Source organism: Neolamprologus multifasciatus, chromosome 8 (genome assembly GCF_963576455.1).
Source record: "Neolamprologus multifasciatus chromosome 8, fNeoMul1.2, whole genome shotgun sequence".
Lineage (NCBI taxonomy): Eukaryota > Metazoa > Chordata > Actinopteri > Cichliformes > Cichlidae > Neolamprologus > Neolamprologus multifasciatus.
Genome location: NC_140446.1, coordinates 19208186 through 19226779, shown reverse-complemented (window position 1 = coordinate 19226779; position 18594 = coordinate 19208186). Strand labels below are relative to the sequence as shown.

The following is an 18594-nucleotide window of genomic DNA, read 5'->3' as shown; positions in this document are numbered from 1 at the left end:
GATTTGTAGATCATTTTCAACCCCTACACTTAGAACATAATGACCAGCAGCCGCTCTCTTATAAGTGAATGTTCACATCAAATGTACCCTGACTTTGCGTTGGAATGGTTTTGGCGCTAGCCTCAAATGCAGAACGTGACATTATATATTGTTCAGGTTATGTACTTGCATTGTTTGCCTGGTTTCAGGGAAACAGGATTTGTACTTATAGGTGAGTAATACTTGTAATACTTTAAACAGCCCCAGCGGATGCACTGTAATTTCCTGCATTGAATTCCACAGCAGTGAACGCCGAAAGCAGGTTTGTAACAAGTTGAAAAGCAATAGCTTCATGTCTGTGTGTTGATTTAGTCAGGGAGTAAACTTGACTATTATTTATTACATCATCTTAGGCTAATACATTAACATACATATCTAAAGAATGTCATACAGGGAGTCACAACACTGGATTAGTTTAGTAGGATGATGTCTATGTGGAGACTTTACGATCCAGCATACATAGGTACGTACAAATTGTATATAGTAACAAGTTGCGTTAAATTGACTGTTTTAATGAATTTCTTTTCTCACTCATTGAGCTTTGTATTTTTAAAAGACAGTAAGCCTTCTCTTGGATTGTTTCTAGGCCTCTGTGGCCCCCGTTAAGGCAAACCTGTAAGACCAATGATAGACTGCTGTTATAAGCCTGTTATTAAACAGTCTCTGATGGGACTAAGTGTTGCTTTACTGCTCCAGTCTGTGTTACCTGAGAGCCTGCAGGTACTGTATTCTGTTGTGCAACTGTAGCCACTAAAGAGGTTGTATTGACTCTGTGAGTAAAGAGGGAAGGGCTGAAAACAGTGCACAAGCTCTTATTTTTTTTCATCGTGTGGTGTTGCCTTTTTTATGTTACTGTGCATTTTTTTATTGTAATGAAATTGTTTTTAATAACTTTTGTAATTCATTCATGTCACGTCTCCAGAGGCAGAATAAATATTTAATGTCTTTATTGTAGAAATGCTGAGGATTCAACTTATTAGAAAAAAAATCAAATATTCAGAAACACTTACACAATGAATGACTTTACAAATTTTCATTTTAAAACTCTTCCTTCTTTAACATCAAAGCTTACAAATAAATTACAAAAAAAATTGCATGTGTTCTTTTGCATAGGCAAGTAAGGAATTTTGTGTTTTTGTGTATACAATAAATATGCAAAACTTGGTAGGCAGAGAAAACATGAGGAGAAAATTTGTTCAGATGTTGTGCAGTACACAAAAAACACTGATGTTCACATTGAGGTTGGTATTGTGCCAGCTACAGTAAGTCAGGCTTCACTCTCGTCGTTCAGTCTTCAAACACGGCTAATCTTTTTGCTTCAGCTCCATAGTAGACAAGGACTTTTCAGGCTTTCTTGCCTTCCTGTACATGTAGGCCATAAGGATGGTGACCACCAATAGCAGCACGCCGAGGGCCAACAGGATCCACTGGCCGGCTATGGCAGCCGACCTGTTCACATTTAAACCCAGGAAATCCACTGTTTTAGCTTCACCTGTCGGAGATTCACCTGTTGGGGATACAAACATGTTTAAATGGTTGTTTTTCACTAAGCAATTAAAACATAAAGGGTACGTGTGCAGTCATTTTCAAATGGCTTCTTGTTGTGCTTATTTTGGAAAGCTATGGGGAAGAAACGTTTCCATCTACAGAGATCAGTAAAAGCTGCTTAAACAAGAGGCCCAGCTGTAGCTAAGTATTTACAAGAGCTATTCCTCTTCATACCAAGAGGTGGCGCAAGCTGATATGTCTTAATTAGAAAACTGCTGTTCTGTGAGTAACAATGCACATGTGTAACAACATTTCTGTGTTGGTACTAGTTTCAGATAATAATAATGAAAAATAATAATGAAATTAATACTTTTAAAAAGCATTAAAAATCATTTCCATACTAATTCATTTAGTTTTGCATCTAGTTATTGGTTTCATAATTTAATCTCTCCAATAAGAGATGTGTTCACTTTTCTCCACTATCCCTACCAGGGCCTTTCTTTCACTTTCTTGGTAATGTTTTTATCAATTCAGTCAGAGCGTGTGCATTGTAAAACAAAATGATTAGGAGATTCATTTCAGCTGCAGCAGAGGAGAAACACACACACAAAGAAGTCCCATGTGTGTTTCTTTTTTTTTTTTTCAGAGTAGGTGTTCAGAAACTTTTGCCCTTGACTATGGAAAACTTATTAGCAAAGTTTTGATGAGTGAATACATGTATGTGTTTCTGTTAACATACTAAAAGGCTTCCAGTCGTAATCTGGCCATCCGTGAACATCATTGTTCTTGCTGTTCTCCTTCTCAAGCCATTCAATGAGAGGCTGGAAGTACTCCATGAGTGGCTGGGCACTCATTTTGGACTCGCCAGTGATCATAGCCATAGCCTCAGGCCAGGGCTTGCTGAAGCCCAGCTTCATTACATCACTGAAAACAGCAATAGAAAGGTTAGAGAGAAGGTCAGAGAAGACTAGGATAACTAATAAGGATGTCTCGGATAAACAATTAAACTGCCAGTGCTGAAAACAAAAAAATAGCATACATATGAACGTCTCCACTTGCGTGTGTGTAAGTGTGCGTACTAACCCTAAGAGCTTTCCAGCTTCTTTGGATTGGTAGATGTCACAGGTGTATAAAGGTCCATTATGCTTGGCAGCATTACACAGAGCTTTGTGGAACTGAAACTGGATGACGAAGCTGACAAAATACCTGATTGAAGATGATAAAAAAAAGTAGGGTTAGCACTATGCTCAGTGTACAGTTGTGCTACTGCACAATAGTAAGATCGTGTTGTGTTCCACAGCATATTTATCTTATCGATGATGATGAGGTGGTGAGTATTGAATCATTTATCACTAGGGATGGGTACCGGTATCCGGTGCCATGATGGCACCGGTTCTGACACAAACGGTAGTAACCAGACCGAAAAGCAGCGCACATTTCGGTGCTTTATTTCGGTGCTTTTTTTTCCTGAGATGTGATACACTTTGAATTCTAGCCAATCATTTTACGTTTCCGAGGATAGTAGGCGGGTACAGGTACGTACGTTCTTTTAGAGCAGAGCTACAGATAAAAAATGCCCAAGGAGAAGCGGTCAAAAGTCTGGCTGTACTTCACAGCAAAAGATGCAAACTCAGCAGCTGCAACAAGTGCTTTAAGGTGATACTGTCAAAGGAGGTAACACCTCAAATCTGATGAAACACCTGGCGACGCATAGCGTTTTTTTTAAAAGCCGAAAAATGCGCCGTATTTGATAGCTTGCTGCGGGACCTCACACCGAGCACATCTACGGTGGGTGTGGTGCCTGTTATCGGACCTAGAGTTAGCAACATCCCCCAAAAAGCTGAAGAGGAGAGTCCTGGCCCCTAGCCCTGCCAGTGTAGCAGAAATGATGAAGGATGATGATGGCAGCAGCAGCCGTTCTTCTCTGCGTGAGTAGCTTAATGTTGTTCGTGTATAATTATGTTGAGTAGGCTAACCACGTTATTACATTAATGCATGTAAGGTGAACTAGCAAACATCATCATAGTTACATGCGGCTGTCTTCTTGTTTGATGGCAGATACTCCCTTCACCCTGGCCAAAAAGGCTAAAATGACCAAATAAAAAGTGGGAAACAGTTAAACATGAGAGGTTTTTGGACAAAGTTTGTGTTTTTTCCATTGTTTAAGCTGCTTCCAGCCAAGAGTGATACCATATATGCCCTATAGCTGCAGAAAAGGCTAACATTGTTATCTTTTTACAAAAAAAACAGCTGAACATGAGAGGTTTTTGGACCAATTTTGTGTTTTCCATTCTTTAAGCACCGGTTCGAGCACCGTTTAAGCACCGGCACCGTTTCAAAAGTACCGGTTTGGCACCGGTATCAGATAAAACCTAAACGATACCCATCCCTATTTATCACTTATCAGTGATAAAATATCACATGCGTTTGTTCTTGAGAATCAGAAAGCCTTACCTGACGTAGGGAACGTTAGCTGGGATGTGGAACTTTGCACCTGGGTCAAAGTCCTCCTCAGTGCGTGTTACAGGTGGGCACAATCCCTGGTACTTCAATCTGCAATGCAAAGAAAAGAGGCATGCATGCTTGTTATAATTCCTTAGTGAACCATCATCTATGAATGCAATAAATGCATTTTCTGTGATATAAACTTTACCTGAGGTTCCACCATTCTTTATTGTACTCGGTGTGTGGGATGCGTCCATCAAACACCTTCCACCTCCATTGGTCCATCAGGTAGCCGAAAGGTAGGAAGGCAATCTTGTCAAGTGCAATGCTCATCAGGAAGTTGATGTCACTCTCTAAATGAGGTGTTTATAAATGCCAAAATCATATGCTGTAATACAGCAACATGCATTCGAAGATTTTGCTTTTGCTGCAAACATCACTCACCATAGTTGTTCTCAACCTTGTCCAGGAGGCCGATGCTCTGCAGATGTTTGGGTGTCGACACAGACAAGGCAAGTACATCTCCAATGGCCTCGTGAAAGCCGGGGTTGGCTCCGTCACGGAAGGACACGGGCTGGTCTTTGTACTGCAGGAAATACTGAATGTGGCCCATCTCGTGGTGCACGGTGATCAGGTCATCCATTGTGACAACAGTGCACTGCTTGATCCTGGAGAAGCAAACAAAGAAATTATTAGAGCAAATTATGAAAATGTTTCAAAGACAAACTCATGACTCCACCTCACACAAATAATACTAATAACAGACATAGTAAACATATATAGTTGACATGTTCTGCTAAAACAATATCCAAAGTAATACAAAAATACCCTTTTACTTAGCCATGCCTATCTTTGCCTTCTCAGAGCCAATAGTTTTTCTTTGAGGTCAAACTGGAAAGAGACATATGATATAATCTCCAACAGTTTGGAAATTATATTAGAAATGAGCAAAGGTTGGAGAAGATTTGAGGTGGATGCCACAGTGGAGCAGCATGTTAGGGCAGCTGCTGATTCTAAACCAACCGTATTAGTGAAGCAAATGAGGCTCTTACATTAGCTGAACATGCGTGAAAAGAAGAAGACTATAAAAGTTTTTCGTACATGGCATCCCATTTCATTACCAGGCTTCTTCGGGGAGTGCCTTTGTTAAGTATCATATAAAGATTCTGAGATTTGACTGATATTCTGTAAGATTTTGGTAAGGCTTCCAGGCTGCTACGTGTCTCTTGATTCTACCTTGAAGGGGAAAAAAGTTAGGCTCAACCTGAAGTCTTTTCGGTTATAGAAGTCCCACGCAGAGGCGTGGCACACCACCTGGCGTCCATCAGACGGCTTCTCCAGCATAGATTTGCTCCAGAATTCCGGCGGCATTGGCTCCAAACCAAGTGAGGTGAAAAATTTGTCAGATTCCTGAAACATTCTGATGGCATCCCATCCCTGAGTGAGAGAAATGAGAAAGACTGTAAGAAAAGATGCTTGCATATGTTTTCTGCATGCTTCCTTGGATTTGGAAGTGTGCAGTAATGGCTTTAAAGCAACGGCTGGTTCATGCATCGATTCACCTGCTGCACCATGGCTGGGGTGGCGTCAACCTGTGTAGCGTCTGGGTAGGGTATGACCAAATCCATTATGCCAGACCACGTCTGTGCCCACATGTTGCCTGAAAAAGAGAAAAAACAGTACTCATGTTCCATATTTTTAGTCTTAAGAAGTCAGGTAGAAGGTCATCGGCTGTGCCAGTGTTTAACCAAGTGGGATTTAGGACTGTGAGTCGCTCCAATCCCTGACCATGTGGAACTGTCACACACAATCTCACGCTTGATGCCCCTGAAAGCAAATTAAATCTTGGCTAAATCCAAACGCTTCTACAGTCAACGACAGAATATGAAGGGGCTACTCTCAGACATAAAAGGAGAGTTTTGTCTATAGAGTTAGAATACTTGGGATTCCAAAGTGAAACGCTGGCTGAAAAGTGGTTCTGTCCTGTGACCTTGCTATCATCAAAAAAACTAAATATCTAAAGTCCATATAGAGCCTCGAGTGCAGTCAAATCGCATTACTTACCAAGTAAATGAGCAGGAATAGGCCCCTTTAGGTTGATATAGTTGGAGCCATACTTATTATATAGACCCCTTCGAACATAAGCATGCAAGTTTAGATAGAGTGGCTCCAGCTCCTTCCACAGAGTCTCCAGATCTTCTTCAAAGGTAGGCGTTTCATACAGGGAACGCCAGAAAGCTCCATTATCAGAGTGACCTACAGAGAATGCCAGAGAGAAATATCTTAATAGTAATCAGAGGAATACTTTAAACATCATCATGTAAAGTGTTTTGATTTGGAGAAGTGATTTATTTCATATTACTGGGGTGTCAGAAAAAGGCTGCTGTTTATTTGAGAGTAAAACATTCATCTAGCATGTCCAACAATTTTTAGTAAATAATTAACAGTATATATAGTTCAAATCTGCTGACTGTATAGCAGATATCTTTTTATTAAGTCTTCATTTCCTAAACACTGACAAGTAATGTGTAATCATAAACTATATACCATAAAGTGTGTTTTTATTGCTATATAACGTCAGCCGCCTGGTGTGATAATACATCCTGCTGTGTCACTGCAAAATGGAAAAATCTCTTTGATAAAATACCTGACAGGACAATTTTTTAAAAGACAAATTGTTTAAAATTTTCAGGCTCTTTTAGGTAAAGAAAAAGAAAAACCTTGGGTGTGATGAAGCTTGGGACTCTGGCTGAGGATAAGTGCTGTGGAGCAAATGATTTAACTCCTGGTCTAAAATGTGAATCTGTGTGCGACAGTTTAACTGCAAATCCTTATATGTCCTCATTGTTTAGATATACCATCAGCCAGATACCTTTTGTGTACACACAGCTCTGTCACTTTGGAGATACTGTATATGACATGATCAAGACGGCCTGTTTAAGTTTAAACTGAGCATCTAAATGAAGAAGAGAGGTGATATGAGTGAGTTTTCAATGTTGTAGTATTTATGAAACTGCTGATCTACTGGATATTTCCCACACAACCATTTCTGAGTTTTATAGAGAATAAAAGCAGCAGTTCTCTGGGTGAAATGCCTCTCTGAGGAATGTTTCCAGCACTTTGTTGAATCTCTGCCAAGGAGACAGTTCTGAATGCAAAAGGGGGTTGAACTCAGAACCTAACAAAGTATCTGATGAGTATAAATATGATGGACTGACTAAAGCAGTTCCTTGACTCCACTTATTTATACTAACCACACTTTGACTGCCATGCATCTGAAAAAAATCTGTTCTATAACTGCCGTCTCCATCAAGGCCAAACTTTTGAAAGTTTTCCAGCAGGACAGATTAATGAAGAATCTCACAGTAGGTGTAAAATTACATTTAAATGTCATACCATTTAGTGTGGCAGCTTTGTTGGCCAGTTCAACATATCTCTTATAATCCTGACGGAGTACTTTGCCAACAGCATCTCGCCATCCTTTCCAGGCAAATAGCAGCTCATCGTAATCCCTGGACTCTGCCATGATCTTCTGGAGATCTGAAACAGATTTTAAAATATTTCATCATGCAAACTTTGCTCACTGTATACTCTCTAAGGCAGTGTGATAATAATTGCACTATTTAGCCTTATCACGTGTATCAGCTACCAAAAGCCATTATTTATCTGGAAGTCAATCTGCAGCATTTTTTCCATAGTCATACCTGGATCCAGAGGGAGGCATTCATTATTCTCTCTGCAGACCTCAGCCACGCTGTACTTGGTCTCCATGTTGGACAGGAGCGTATTGTACTAAAAAGGTAAAAAAAAAAATAAAAAAAAAACTACTTTTGATCCAAGTGAAATTATTAGTAGGTTGTGACATTTATTAAATGTATCTGACAGATTTCTACAGCTGCTCTGGAGCCAAGACCTCATCAGATAAATGCATTTCTTTTAGTATAGAGTAGGGTTATTTGCACCTTCCTAAAACAATGCCAACATATTCACATTGGTGCAAGTGGGGTCAAAACAAAGAGACATTCCTTTAAATGTATTTCATGTATAGTCTCTGATTGCGGTAGCTTATATTGTCCCTCCCTTTTGCATGTCCATCGTTGTTGAGGAACACTTAGAGGTGTTTTAAACACCAAGCAAGCAGCTCTGAATACTCTCACACATTTCAGGAATTTAGGAACTTCCTTCACACCTCTTCCAGTTCTGCAGAGGGGAGCGCAGCCCTCTCGATGTCACTGAGTTTTTTAATGATGCGTTTGACCGAGCCATCTTGGAAGTCAGTGGTGTCGTATTGACGGGCCTGCAGTCCATACTTCAAGGTGTGTGCTGACATCTCCAGGTTCTTTTCAAGCTAAGGAAGAATAATGAATAGCATTTATTTTATATTAAACCATTTTCATTATATGCCAATGAAAGCAGGATGAATGGATGGATGGATGGACGGACCAACAAATGGATGGACAGATGGATGGATGGATGGATGGATGGATGGATGGACAGACAGATCAACAAATGGATGGACAGATGGATGGATGGATGGACCAGTGTATAGGTAATTAGAATCATGCACACATGCATTTATTAGTGACACATCAACTCAATCAGTTATTGATTCAATGACACAGTTTGATCGAGAAAATTCATTTTATTGATTCGGCAAAACTATGAGCAGAGCTGATGCTTGAGCATGGTTAAGGTAATCTCCTTTGAGCTGGTTGGTCAGTGGGCCTCACCATTGCCTGCTTATTGGCTTCATTGATGTCGGTGTTGTACTTCCAGGAGGCCTCAGTGTATGCATTCCATACCACCTCAGCTGTACTATTGTACTCTTCCAGAAGCTTCTGCGCATCAAGCTCATCTGTGTTCTTGTCTGTGTAAACAGGAAAAAAGAAAGTCAGTCAAAAATAAGTCACCGAACTAATGTTTCACGTTTCTAATGCTGCAACTTGTGATGACATTTATAAGATGTAAATAATCTTTGTTGTGCTCAATCCGGTAACTTACCGATATCTTCTGGGTAGCCTTCAGGCATAGGTGGGACCCAGTTGAAGTCTGGCCATCCCAACGTCTCATTCACATTTTGCTTCTTCAACCACTCAATAATTGGCTCAAAGTACTTCATGAGTGAGCTGGCATTTAATTTATTAGTGCCTATAGCATCCTGGAGCACAACTGGCCAGCTTTCAGATGAGCCGGCCTGAAGGACTTTCCTGGAGGGATAAGAGTGAAATTGCATTGCATCTTTATTTTTTCCCCCATAAGCCATTAATTATAATCCTGGTATTTAACTTGAAGGTATAATCAGCTCACTTTAAAATGGCTCCCGCCTCTGCAGACCGGTAGATGTCACATGTGTGCAAGGGACCTGTGTGCTTGGCTGCTTCGCAAAGTTTTTCATGAAACTGGAACTGAAGGATGAAACTGACAAAATATCTGCGGGGGGGGGGGGGGGGGGGGGAGAAAAGCTTTAACTTTTGCAAATGAAGGTCGTATACCAAACAAGGTAAAAGAAAAAAAAAAGTTTAAAAAAAATGAAGAAAAAAAATTTAATGACAGAAAATAATGACTATTCAGAGGATACGAATTATATAAATTATGTGTTTGAGGCCACATATATGAAAGCTCTGCAATCTTTTTCTGTTAAAGTAACTGATTCTGTGATTTTTATTTCCATCTCCTAAATGAAACCAGATGGAGTCAGAGGATTTTCTCATACCACCCCAGCTTCTGCTACATTTCCTGCTATTGTAGGCCCGTAGTATTGTTTTAAAACCGCAATAAAGTGTTCAGCTTGTCAGGCATTGTTGCATGTTCACTGCCTTTACTTCAGCCACAGAGCCCTTCACACAATACCTATTATTAAGGCACTAATACAGTACTGTGCAAAGTCTGCACACATAGAAATGCAGTACACAAGGCAAAAACATAGTTTGTGTGATTCGAACAATGAAAGTCAATATTTAATATGATCGTCTTTATTCTTCAACACAGCCTGAACTCTCTTAGAGAAACTTTCTTGTAATTTCTTTAAGAGGTCTTCAGGAATAGTTCTCCAAACTTCTTCTTGAGAGACATTCAAAGCTCCTTTTTGGATGTTGGCTGCCTTTTGTTCTGTTCTCTGTATAGATGATCCTACTCTGCTTCAATAATGTTCATGTCCGGACTCTGGGGAGGCCGATCCATGACTGATCTTGTTCCATGTTGTGGTTTTTTCCTATCCCGGTACACTTTTAATGTACTGGCAGTGTGTTTGGGATCACTGTCATGCTGAAAATGTAAGTCATTGCAAATCTATAACATAATATTACATGGTGGATTAAAGATTTCATAATTCCAATAATACTGACAAGATCTCCTTGTCAGACTGGCTGACATCCAGCCCCAAACCATGACAGAGCCTCTATCGTGCTTTACAGATGGCTGTCCTGAAAATATTAATAATCCAATCGATCGTCTCCATCACAGGATGCTTACCTGATGTACGGCGTGTTCCCAGGGATGTGGTATTTTGCCCCAGCATCAAAGTGATCCTCTGTACGCCTGGTGGGTGGGCAGATGCCTTGATATTTTGTCCTGTTAAAAGAAATAAGAGACAGGTTAATCCAGCCAGCCAATAAATCTGAGACCCCTGCTCTAATAATTACCAGTTTGTCCCATGTCAGTCATTGTAATTCTTTTCTCCTACTGGCAATCGTTTCCCTCCAAGATGAATAAAGCACTAACTTTCTTGAGTCTATGCTGGTTGCCTAGCACCCAAAGATGCCTTTTGTTACTCGACTATAGGCTTATCAAGAAAACCATTCTGTCCAAACATATTTCACAAGCAATTCTTTTAACTTGTACAACAGTTTCTATGCATAACCTCCTACCTGAGATACCACCAGTCAGCATTGTAACGCTCCTGAGGGGTCTTTCCACTAAAGACATCCCATCTCCAGAGGTCAATAAGGTAGCCAAAGGGAAGGAAGGCTATCTTCTCCAGAGCCATTTTTAGCAGGTAGTTGGTGTCAGTTTCTAGAGAAACACAAAGCGTAGTTTAGTAAAACCAGACAAACAAACAAATAGGATAAGAAAGATATTGATATAAGAATTAATCTCAGTTGTCTGAGTGTCTAAAAATCTGGATTTTATTACACTTCTGGTATTAGAGTCTTGGGGATAAATTACACAGTGTTGCAGTGTTGCTTCTAAAAGATGCCCTTATACGGAAGCCTTCTTAGTTATGGTACTGAAGCCCACCAGAAGGGATGTTGGTGGTATGGAAAGGTTTTATTTCTGTGTTCATGCTATTACCGATGTCAGATGTCACAGATTCCAGAAGATTAATGGTTTCCAGATGCTTGGGCGTAGAAACCGAAAGGGACAAAACATCACCGATAGCCTCATGAAAACCAGGGTTGGCTCCACTGCGAAAGCCCATAGGCTTGTCCTTGTACTGCAGGTAATACTGAATATGTCCCATCTCATGGTGTACAGTGAAGAGCTGTTCCATCGTGACTGTGGTGCACTGCTTAATTCTTAAATAGGGAATGCAATGTGAATAGAATTTGATGTTTTATTAGCAATGAAAAGTATGGGAAGCACAACTAAAATTCACTTTACCTGAAGTCCTTGCGATTGTAAAAGTCCCAGGCAGACGCGTGGCACACCACCTCTCGACCCTGAGGCTTAACCAGCATGGATCCCTCCCAGAACTCCTCAGGCATCCTCTCCAAACCCAGAGAGGTGAAGAACTCCTCGGCCACACGAAACATGTGTGTGGCGTTATAGCCCTGCGAAGTGGAAACAATCAGACTAGTCGCAATTACTGCTGTTTGACAAAATTATCAGAATTGCAGTGAAAGCTTGATGGTCTGGAAGAACCAGAGAATGTTCTTTCCCCTCCTCCTTTAACCTAATCTAGTTCCATAAAAGCTTCCCGTCCTACTTACTTGTCTGCCCATTTCATCAGTCACATCAATGTTAGGTTTGTCAGGAAATGGGATCATCATATCATAAATGTTGTTCCAGGTCTGGGCCCACATATTTCCTGGGGGTGAGGAAGAAAACACACTTAAGCAACAGTTCTGACTTACTGTGTTGTGGACCACTCACAAGCACTGTAGGAAATGCCTGCTGCAGCATGTTTATGCACAGCAATGAGATAAGAGCATTATACTACTCCCATGGTGTGCCTGCATCCTAATTCTCTGAGCTTATATTGGCCATGGCATATGTGTTTACTACAGAAAAAACAGTAAAAGTAAAAAAAAAAGTAAAAAAATTACTGTTTATGTTAAAGACATTAATGTTAAAAATAAATACATCGTAATAAATTACAAATTAAAGACCACCCTGCCCTTTCTCATTTTTTGCTATATTGTTTTGGCCGACCAACTCCTAAGTAATGCATGCATGTACATGTAGCTCATATTGGATGGATACTGCATGCATTTTACCTAGCAAGTGAGCAGGGATAGGTCCTTTAAGGTTGATGTATTTGGGGCCATACTGGTTATAGAGCTGGCGGCGCACAAAGGCGTGCAGATTCAGGTAGAGCGGCTCAATGGTCTTGTAGATTTCTTCCAAGTCCTGCCTAAAAGTTTCAGTCTCATACCAAGCGCGCCAGTCATCTCCAGTGTCCTGAAATCCTGAACAGGGCAAAAATGTTAATGTGGTCATTTCTACTTCTGTGTCCTCACTCTGCTTCTTCTTCCCTCCATTAGGAATCTCCTGCTCGATATCAACAGCTAGAAAGGAGTACTTACCATCAGCTCGTGAGGCTTTGTTGCTGAGCCCCACAAAGCTTGGATAGTACTGTTTGAGTGGCACGCCTGACGCATTGTGCCAGCCCTCCCAGGCATACAGCAGCTTCTTGTAGCTCCTGGAGTTAGCCATGATCTCTGTGAGCTCTTTAAAATAGAAATGCAAAGAGATGTGGAAAAAGTGTCACAATCAGGAAGATGCTAATCCGGTGCATTACACTCAAAAGCTTCAGGTTTTCCTGAACACATGGTGATGTACTGGTGGTTAGATTTCTGTCTGCTCACGTTATCACAGCAGGAAGACTTGTGATAACTCAGTGTTATTTTGACAATTACTTAAACCAACAATTTTCTTCAAAATCCCAGAGAGAGGAAATGAAGGTTAGGAAAAGGTGAAAGTTGAGCTGCACAGAAAATGGCAGGGAAAAGCGACACCTGGAAGTTTTTGTTATGATAGAGACAGTAGTGTTTTTGTGAGGGGAATGCGTCATGGAGTAACCCAAGATGGATGATTTCCAAGAATAAGAAACCAATAACAAGTACAGGGACTGCACCTTAATGAATGCATTTACTTATACAAACAAAGAAATTGTAGCAGAACTAATTGTTTTTGCACTCTTGCCTCACTGTTACTTTATGAAGTTTTTGCCAGCAAAGCACAAAGGACCATTATTCACAATTAACAATGTTGAAGTTAAAAGCTACCCATGTGTTTTTTTCTCTAGATTTTCCCTCAACATAACCACAGCACTTCCTCTGGAGACCTCCCTGAAGTGAATATCCCCATCCTGCTACTTTTAAAAGCTGATAAGATCTTAATCACTTAAAAGTGTTTTCTTCCCCAGGCATCGTTGACTTGTTCATATTCTTTAACACTGCCTTGTTTCGACTTGAACATCTTAAAAATTCTTGCATCATATCATTTGCTTGTCTTGTTTGATCTTCAAAACTGAGCATTTATTATAGTGAACTCACCAGGTTCCAGACTCCAGCTGATGTTTGGCTGTGGGTGCACCTTAGATGTCGAATAAATATTGTCCATGGTGCTCAGAATGGTGTTATACTGTAGAGAATTTTTTAAAAAGATACAAAAGAGTTTAGCAGTGTCACAAACATGGTTACCGACTCGTTAAATATCTGACAGACAAACCTCCTCTCTTTCTTCCTGGAGAAGGTTGGCAGCACCGAGGTGCTTGATCTTTTCCATCAGTTTTTTGTCTTTAGGGTCAGGAAGGGTGTCGAGAACTCCAGAAGAGAAGACCTGCTTAGCCTTGATCCCCCATGCCTCCACAAATGCCTGTTCTTCAAGAAATGCACTTACCTAAAGACAAAACAAGGTAGACGTAAATGATACGGCTACTAAATATTTTAAACAGTGCACTGATAGGTCTCTCAAGAGGTAGCAATAAATAATAATTATCAAAAATATTTATGGCATGTGTTTTTTTAAACCATGAAAAAGCCAAAGGTGCAGGGTCATTCTTTTTTTTTCTTTCTTTTTTTTGTAAATATTTGAATTATTGATATCTGTCAAGAGCATAAGTGAACACTTGAGAAAACTCAGACTTGGTGAAAGTCTCTGTTGAGCTGTACTGTAGGAACTAGCTGTTGGCACAAAGACATACGGGGTTGGACTCTTATTATCAGCTTGTTATAACACATGCCAGTTTTTTGTGAAGACTGTCATCCTCCAGAAAATGAAAGGACGGATCAGTTTTACAAGCTGCTATTATAGACCAGAGTGCACTTTCAAAGCAATGTAACTGCCAGCATCCGTGTAAAACATACCTTGTGCAACGCGGGTGTCTTTCTTCATCTTGCATCATGAGTCTGCAATTAATTTTTCCGTGGACCCACACGAGAAACTGGGACTGTTGTGGAGGGCTGCACCAACTCAATAGGACTGGTCGGTGTGGCCCTCCACAACAGTCCCAGTTTCTCGTGTGGGTCCTCGAGAAACTGGGATTGTATTGCCCAAGCAGCACAACTACAGTGGCATACTGAAATACGCAGTCAAACTACTGAGCCTGAACTAAAAAGTGACTCCCACATAAAATAAATAAATATTTATGTTTACAATCTATTAAAAATAAATAATTACATTTAAAAATAAGAGCAATAGCCTACATTTAGTCTCCCTTAAAGAATCATGCAGATTTCTTGAAATTTGCTGGATGGCTGAACATGGAGTTTGATGCAAGGATTTAAGCTAATCTTTGTCATTTCTACTTTTTCATCTAATGCCATAATTTTTCCAGTTCTTTAACCATTTGTTTTACCAGCCTTCTGTCTTTGTCCAGTAACTGTGTAACTAGAATATGTCTTCAAGTTGCTGGTTTATTGATAACTGTAACAATACATCTTCCCCGTGGTGGCAATAAAGAGTTCTACCTATCTACTGAGCAAGTGCTAAGTGAAATAACCCTTGTTCAAGGATAACATCTCTAAAAAGAAAAAAATACTATAGCTACTCAAGTCCACATGCTTATCTGCTGCTCCAGTAAGTGTCAAGAGCTTCTTTTTATAGCGATCAAGAAGACATAGGTCATGAACAATAAGTCTCAGAAGAATGGATGCACTCAAGGCCGCTGTGCCATTCAACACTCATTTGCTCCTCTATAAACTGTGCATCTTATATGCACCTCTGAATTTTTTTGTAAAGAATTCCTTTAATGGTGTTGCAGCTTTTTATTATTTGTAGTAGGTGTAGAGAAAATCAGACTAGCTTCTATAAGTATGAAAAAGATTACAAAATAATTGCACACGCATATTGATGCAACCACACACATGCTGACAGAACAGTAGCTTCTCACAAGTAATGTTTCCACTGTAAGCCTTTCTTATCTGCTTCTTTAGCAGCCTTCCCTAAAATAACAGGCTGCAGGAGAAGGGAAAAAAACAAAGAAACGGTGCGGCTGAGAAGCATTAACTCTGACCTTTGTGCTCTACCTCTCAATCTCTATTTTTCTCAATCATTTTCTCTCTGCAAGCTTGCACTCAATTTCTGCTACATTTATATATTTTCTATTAGTAATAAATTAGTTTACAAATTTAAATTCAATTTTACCTTTTGGAATGAGCTGGCTCACCTATTATTAGCATTTAAACTGATTACAGAAATACAGTCCTTACATTTCAATTTTTTAAAGATATTTTTAAAACATCTGCATCTCAAAAAACACTAATGTTGAAGAAAAATGTGCACTAAGTTATGCAACATTTTCTATAATATGAACACATACAAGTAGCATTGGAAAAAAAGAAGCTCTGTATGTTTGCAATGAAATGGAGCTACAAGTAAAGTGTGTTTATGCACATATTTGCTTTTTGTGAACGATCAGTGTGCAAATATGACTTTTCAAAATATTTAACTGCACAAGATTTGCTGAGCAGCCCATATCGCAAAATGTCTCTGTCAAGCTGACTGGTTGCCAGATTAGACGGAGTTCTATGCTCAGATTCACTTTGATCCTTCTTTTAAAATAAACTCAGAGGAGGAAAATATGCTCATGCGCAGCATGTGCGAGGCTGCTTGTCTTTCACCTTCCATCACAAAAGCAGGCTGCGGAACAAAACACATTCTGTAGATTGACCCTGTTCAAGGAGTTCAGTGTGGGACACCTGTTGTGTGTGTGTTTGTCAGGGAAGTAGTGTTCAAAGCCTAGATAGTTTACCAAATCCCTGTTTCGACAGCTGTCCAACAGGACTTGGATGTTTGACTATTTCATGGGTGTGATTTTTCCACACCGCAGCAGCTTTGTTGGTTTCTGTCTCCAGTCTCACTGTACTTTTCTGCTGCCTTACTGGCTTTATCGTGTCCCTAAGCTTTTAATGCAACTGTTTCTCAAACCTGTGGTAACATGCAGTTTTAGAACAATTGCAATCTGATATTAACGTGTCGCAGCTCCCTTCTAAGAAAACACATTTTGAAATTGCTTTAAAAGGGCATTTTACTGGCTGCAAATATTGCCACAACGGGCTATAAAGACTACTGGTGTGTGCAAAACTACATTTAGTAGAGAGTGCTACCATGAGGACAAAATACTTCAAGCAGAAGAATCATAAAGCAAACAGTTACTCGAGAAAAAAAGGCCAACATAAGAGCAGGCGAGACCCATTAGAATTATATTTTAAAGACATTCACACCACAGGCATTCAGATCTCATTTATTTTCCAGTAAAGCGCAAGCAGAGTTGGCTGCGTTTGGAGGAAACTGAGCATGCAATGCTGGAGAGAGATGAATAGTAGTAATCTCCAAGTCAAGCAGAGCTGAGTTCCCCAGAAAACTCTGCATTTCTGGTGACAAGATGCTAGTACTGACAAGAGTGATGCACAGTGGACAATGAAACATCAGCATGAGAGAAAGAGTTGGCCACCGAGTTGTCTTGTGAGCTCGAGACTGCAGATGTCTTACCTGAAGCTTTGAGTTGTGGTCTGTTATGTTGGTGTTGTAGTTCCAGCTGGCAGAGACACTGTGGAAAAACACCTCCTCGGCGGTGCTGTTGTAGTCACTGAGGAACCTTTGTGCATCACTGATGGTGTCTGAATATTCCCCAGGCAGCCAGCTTTCTGGCAGAGCCTCAGATTGCCCAAAGACTGGCAGCAGCAGCAGTACTGACCACAGAAACCTGTCCAAACCAGTACCCATGGCTAGCCCCCACCAAGACAAAGTGAAAGAAAAAGCCGTAAAGTGAAGTAGTTGGGTGGAAGGGCTAAAAATACACTTGCTTCAATGAAGTGAGAGTGCACCTTCCCCCTGAAGCTGTTGTCTCATCCACTCCTTCACTCTTCCCTTCTTTGCCTCCCAGCCTGGCTGCTGGTGAAATGCACAGGAGCCAACGCGAGCTTCTTTTTAAGTGCCAGTGTAACCCAGCCCACATTTCCCTGCAGCCTTCCCTCTTACTACTTTACACCACTGAACAAAGTACCCCATACACCCCCTTCCTCTGTAATTTTCTCCCTTCCCTTGTTTCCGTTTCTGTTCACCAGCCTGAGAGGATTTGGATGGCTGGCTGATCAGAAGTTTCGGTAACAGAGCAAGATGAGATACAGACTATGACACACTGGTGCAGTGTGCCTGCCTGCTTGGCAGTGGCTCCTCACTAACCAGCAGTGGAGTGTCTGGGAGGGACTCCACATACTTTGCTCTCAGTTCCCTCCTTTAGCTCAGTCAGGAGGGGGAGTTATAAGGACAGGGCAAATGAAAGAGGGGATAAGGGAATGAAGCTAGAGGGTGGGGGGGGGGGGGGGGTGGCAGGACTCTGGAGAAAAGGACTGAGAGATCAGCAGAAAAAGGAAGCAAGTAACAAGAAAATGGTGAGTAACTTCAGTTGAATATTGTGGTCAGTGTGCATCATTATGTTCTTGGTTCCCACACATTCATAACGCCACTGTTTAGATTACCTAGAATGAGGATGTTTACACCACTCAGGCTATGCGACACAACTGCAGTTAAGCGTACAGTCCCACTATAATGTAGCATGTAACAAGCCTTATTTCACTGGCTGTTGCACAGCAACCGTCAGAGCAATTTGTGCAAAACAATAATAGTGGAAGTTTATTCAGTAAAGGGGAAATATTCTGAGACATTTCCTTTCTCTAAAATAAGAACCATGTGCACGTGTTCCTGCCATAATTAAGTAGACAAACCAAATTCACTGAGTTTTTCTTCATCCCAAACCAAACTGCTACAGTATTTCACTTCCCAGTAATCCCCTGACAAAGCCATTTGAATAAAATTACAGTAAACACACAGCATTACAGAGCAGAGTAATGTGAAATCATCTACAGCTTATAAATACCTAAGAAACAAGACAAAAACTATGTTTGGCATTCTTAACCCTGTTTACAGCCCAATACATACATACATGTATTTTCACTG

The 18594-nt window shown here is 40.5% G+C and overlaps 1 protein-coding gene across 1 annotated transcript; it reads right to left on the bottom strand.

Annotated features, from left to right (window-relative positions):
- Positions 1-969: 969 nt before the first annotated feature.
- ace (angiotensin I converting enzyme (peptidyl-dipeptidase A) 1) lies at positions 970-18082 on the bottom strand. The gene is made up of 25 exons (XM_085170551.1): positions 17128-18082; positions 13864-14034; positions 13689-13776; positions 12717-12860; positions 12408-12599; positions 11901-11998; positions 11572-11741; positions 11263-11486; positions 10839-10983; positions 10444-10542; positions 9280-9402; positions 8974-9179; positions 8703-8839; positions 8162-8320; positions 7677-7764; positions 7369-7512; positions 6037-6228; positions 5535-5632; positions 5237-5409; positions 4417-4640; positions 4181-4325; positions 3982-4080; positions 2611-2733; positions 2267-2451; positions 970-1546 (listed from the first exon to the last, which is right to left on the bottom strand). The coding sequence occupies exons 1-25, from the start codon at positions 17359-17361 to the stop codon at positions 1344-1346; spliced, it is 3864 nt and encodes a 1287-aa protein (XP_085026677.1). The 5' UTR covers positions 17362-18082; the 3' UTR covers positions 970-1343.
- Between the last annotated feature and the right edge of the window lie 512 nt (positions 18083-18594).

Bases quoted from the DNA above. Each gene is read 5' to 3' on its own strand.
- ace (XM_085170551.1), bottom strand. From the start codon at position 17,361: ATGGGTACTGGTTTGGACAGGTTTCTGTGGTCAGTACTGCTGCTGCTG. The intron at 4,081-4,180 runs GTAAAGTTTATA...TTTGCATTGCAG, and splicing joins AAAGAATGGTGGAACCTCAG to ATTGAAGTACCAGGGATTGT. The intron at 2,452-2,610 runs GTTAGTACGCAC...TGCTGTTTTCAG, and splicing joins GAAGCTGGAAAGCTCTTAGG to TGATGTAATGAAGCTGGGCT.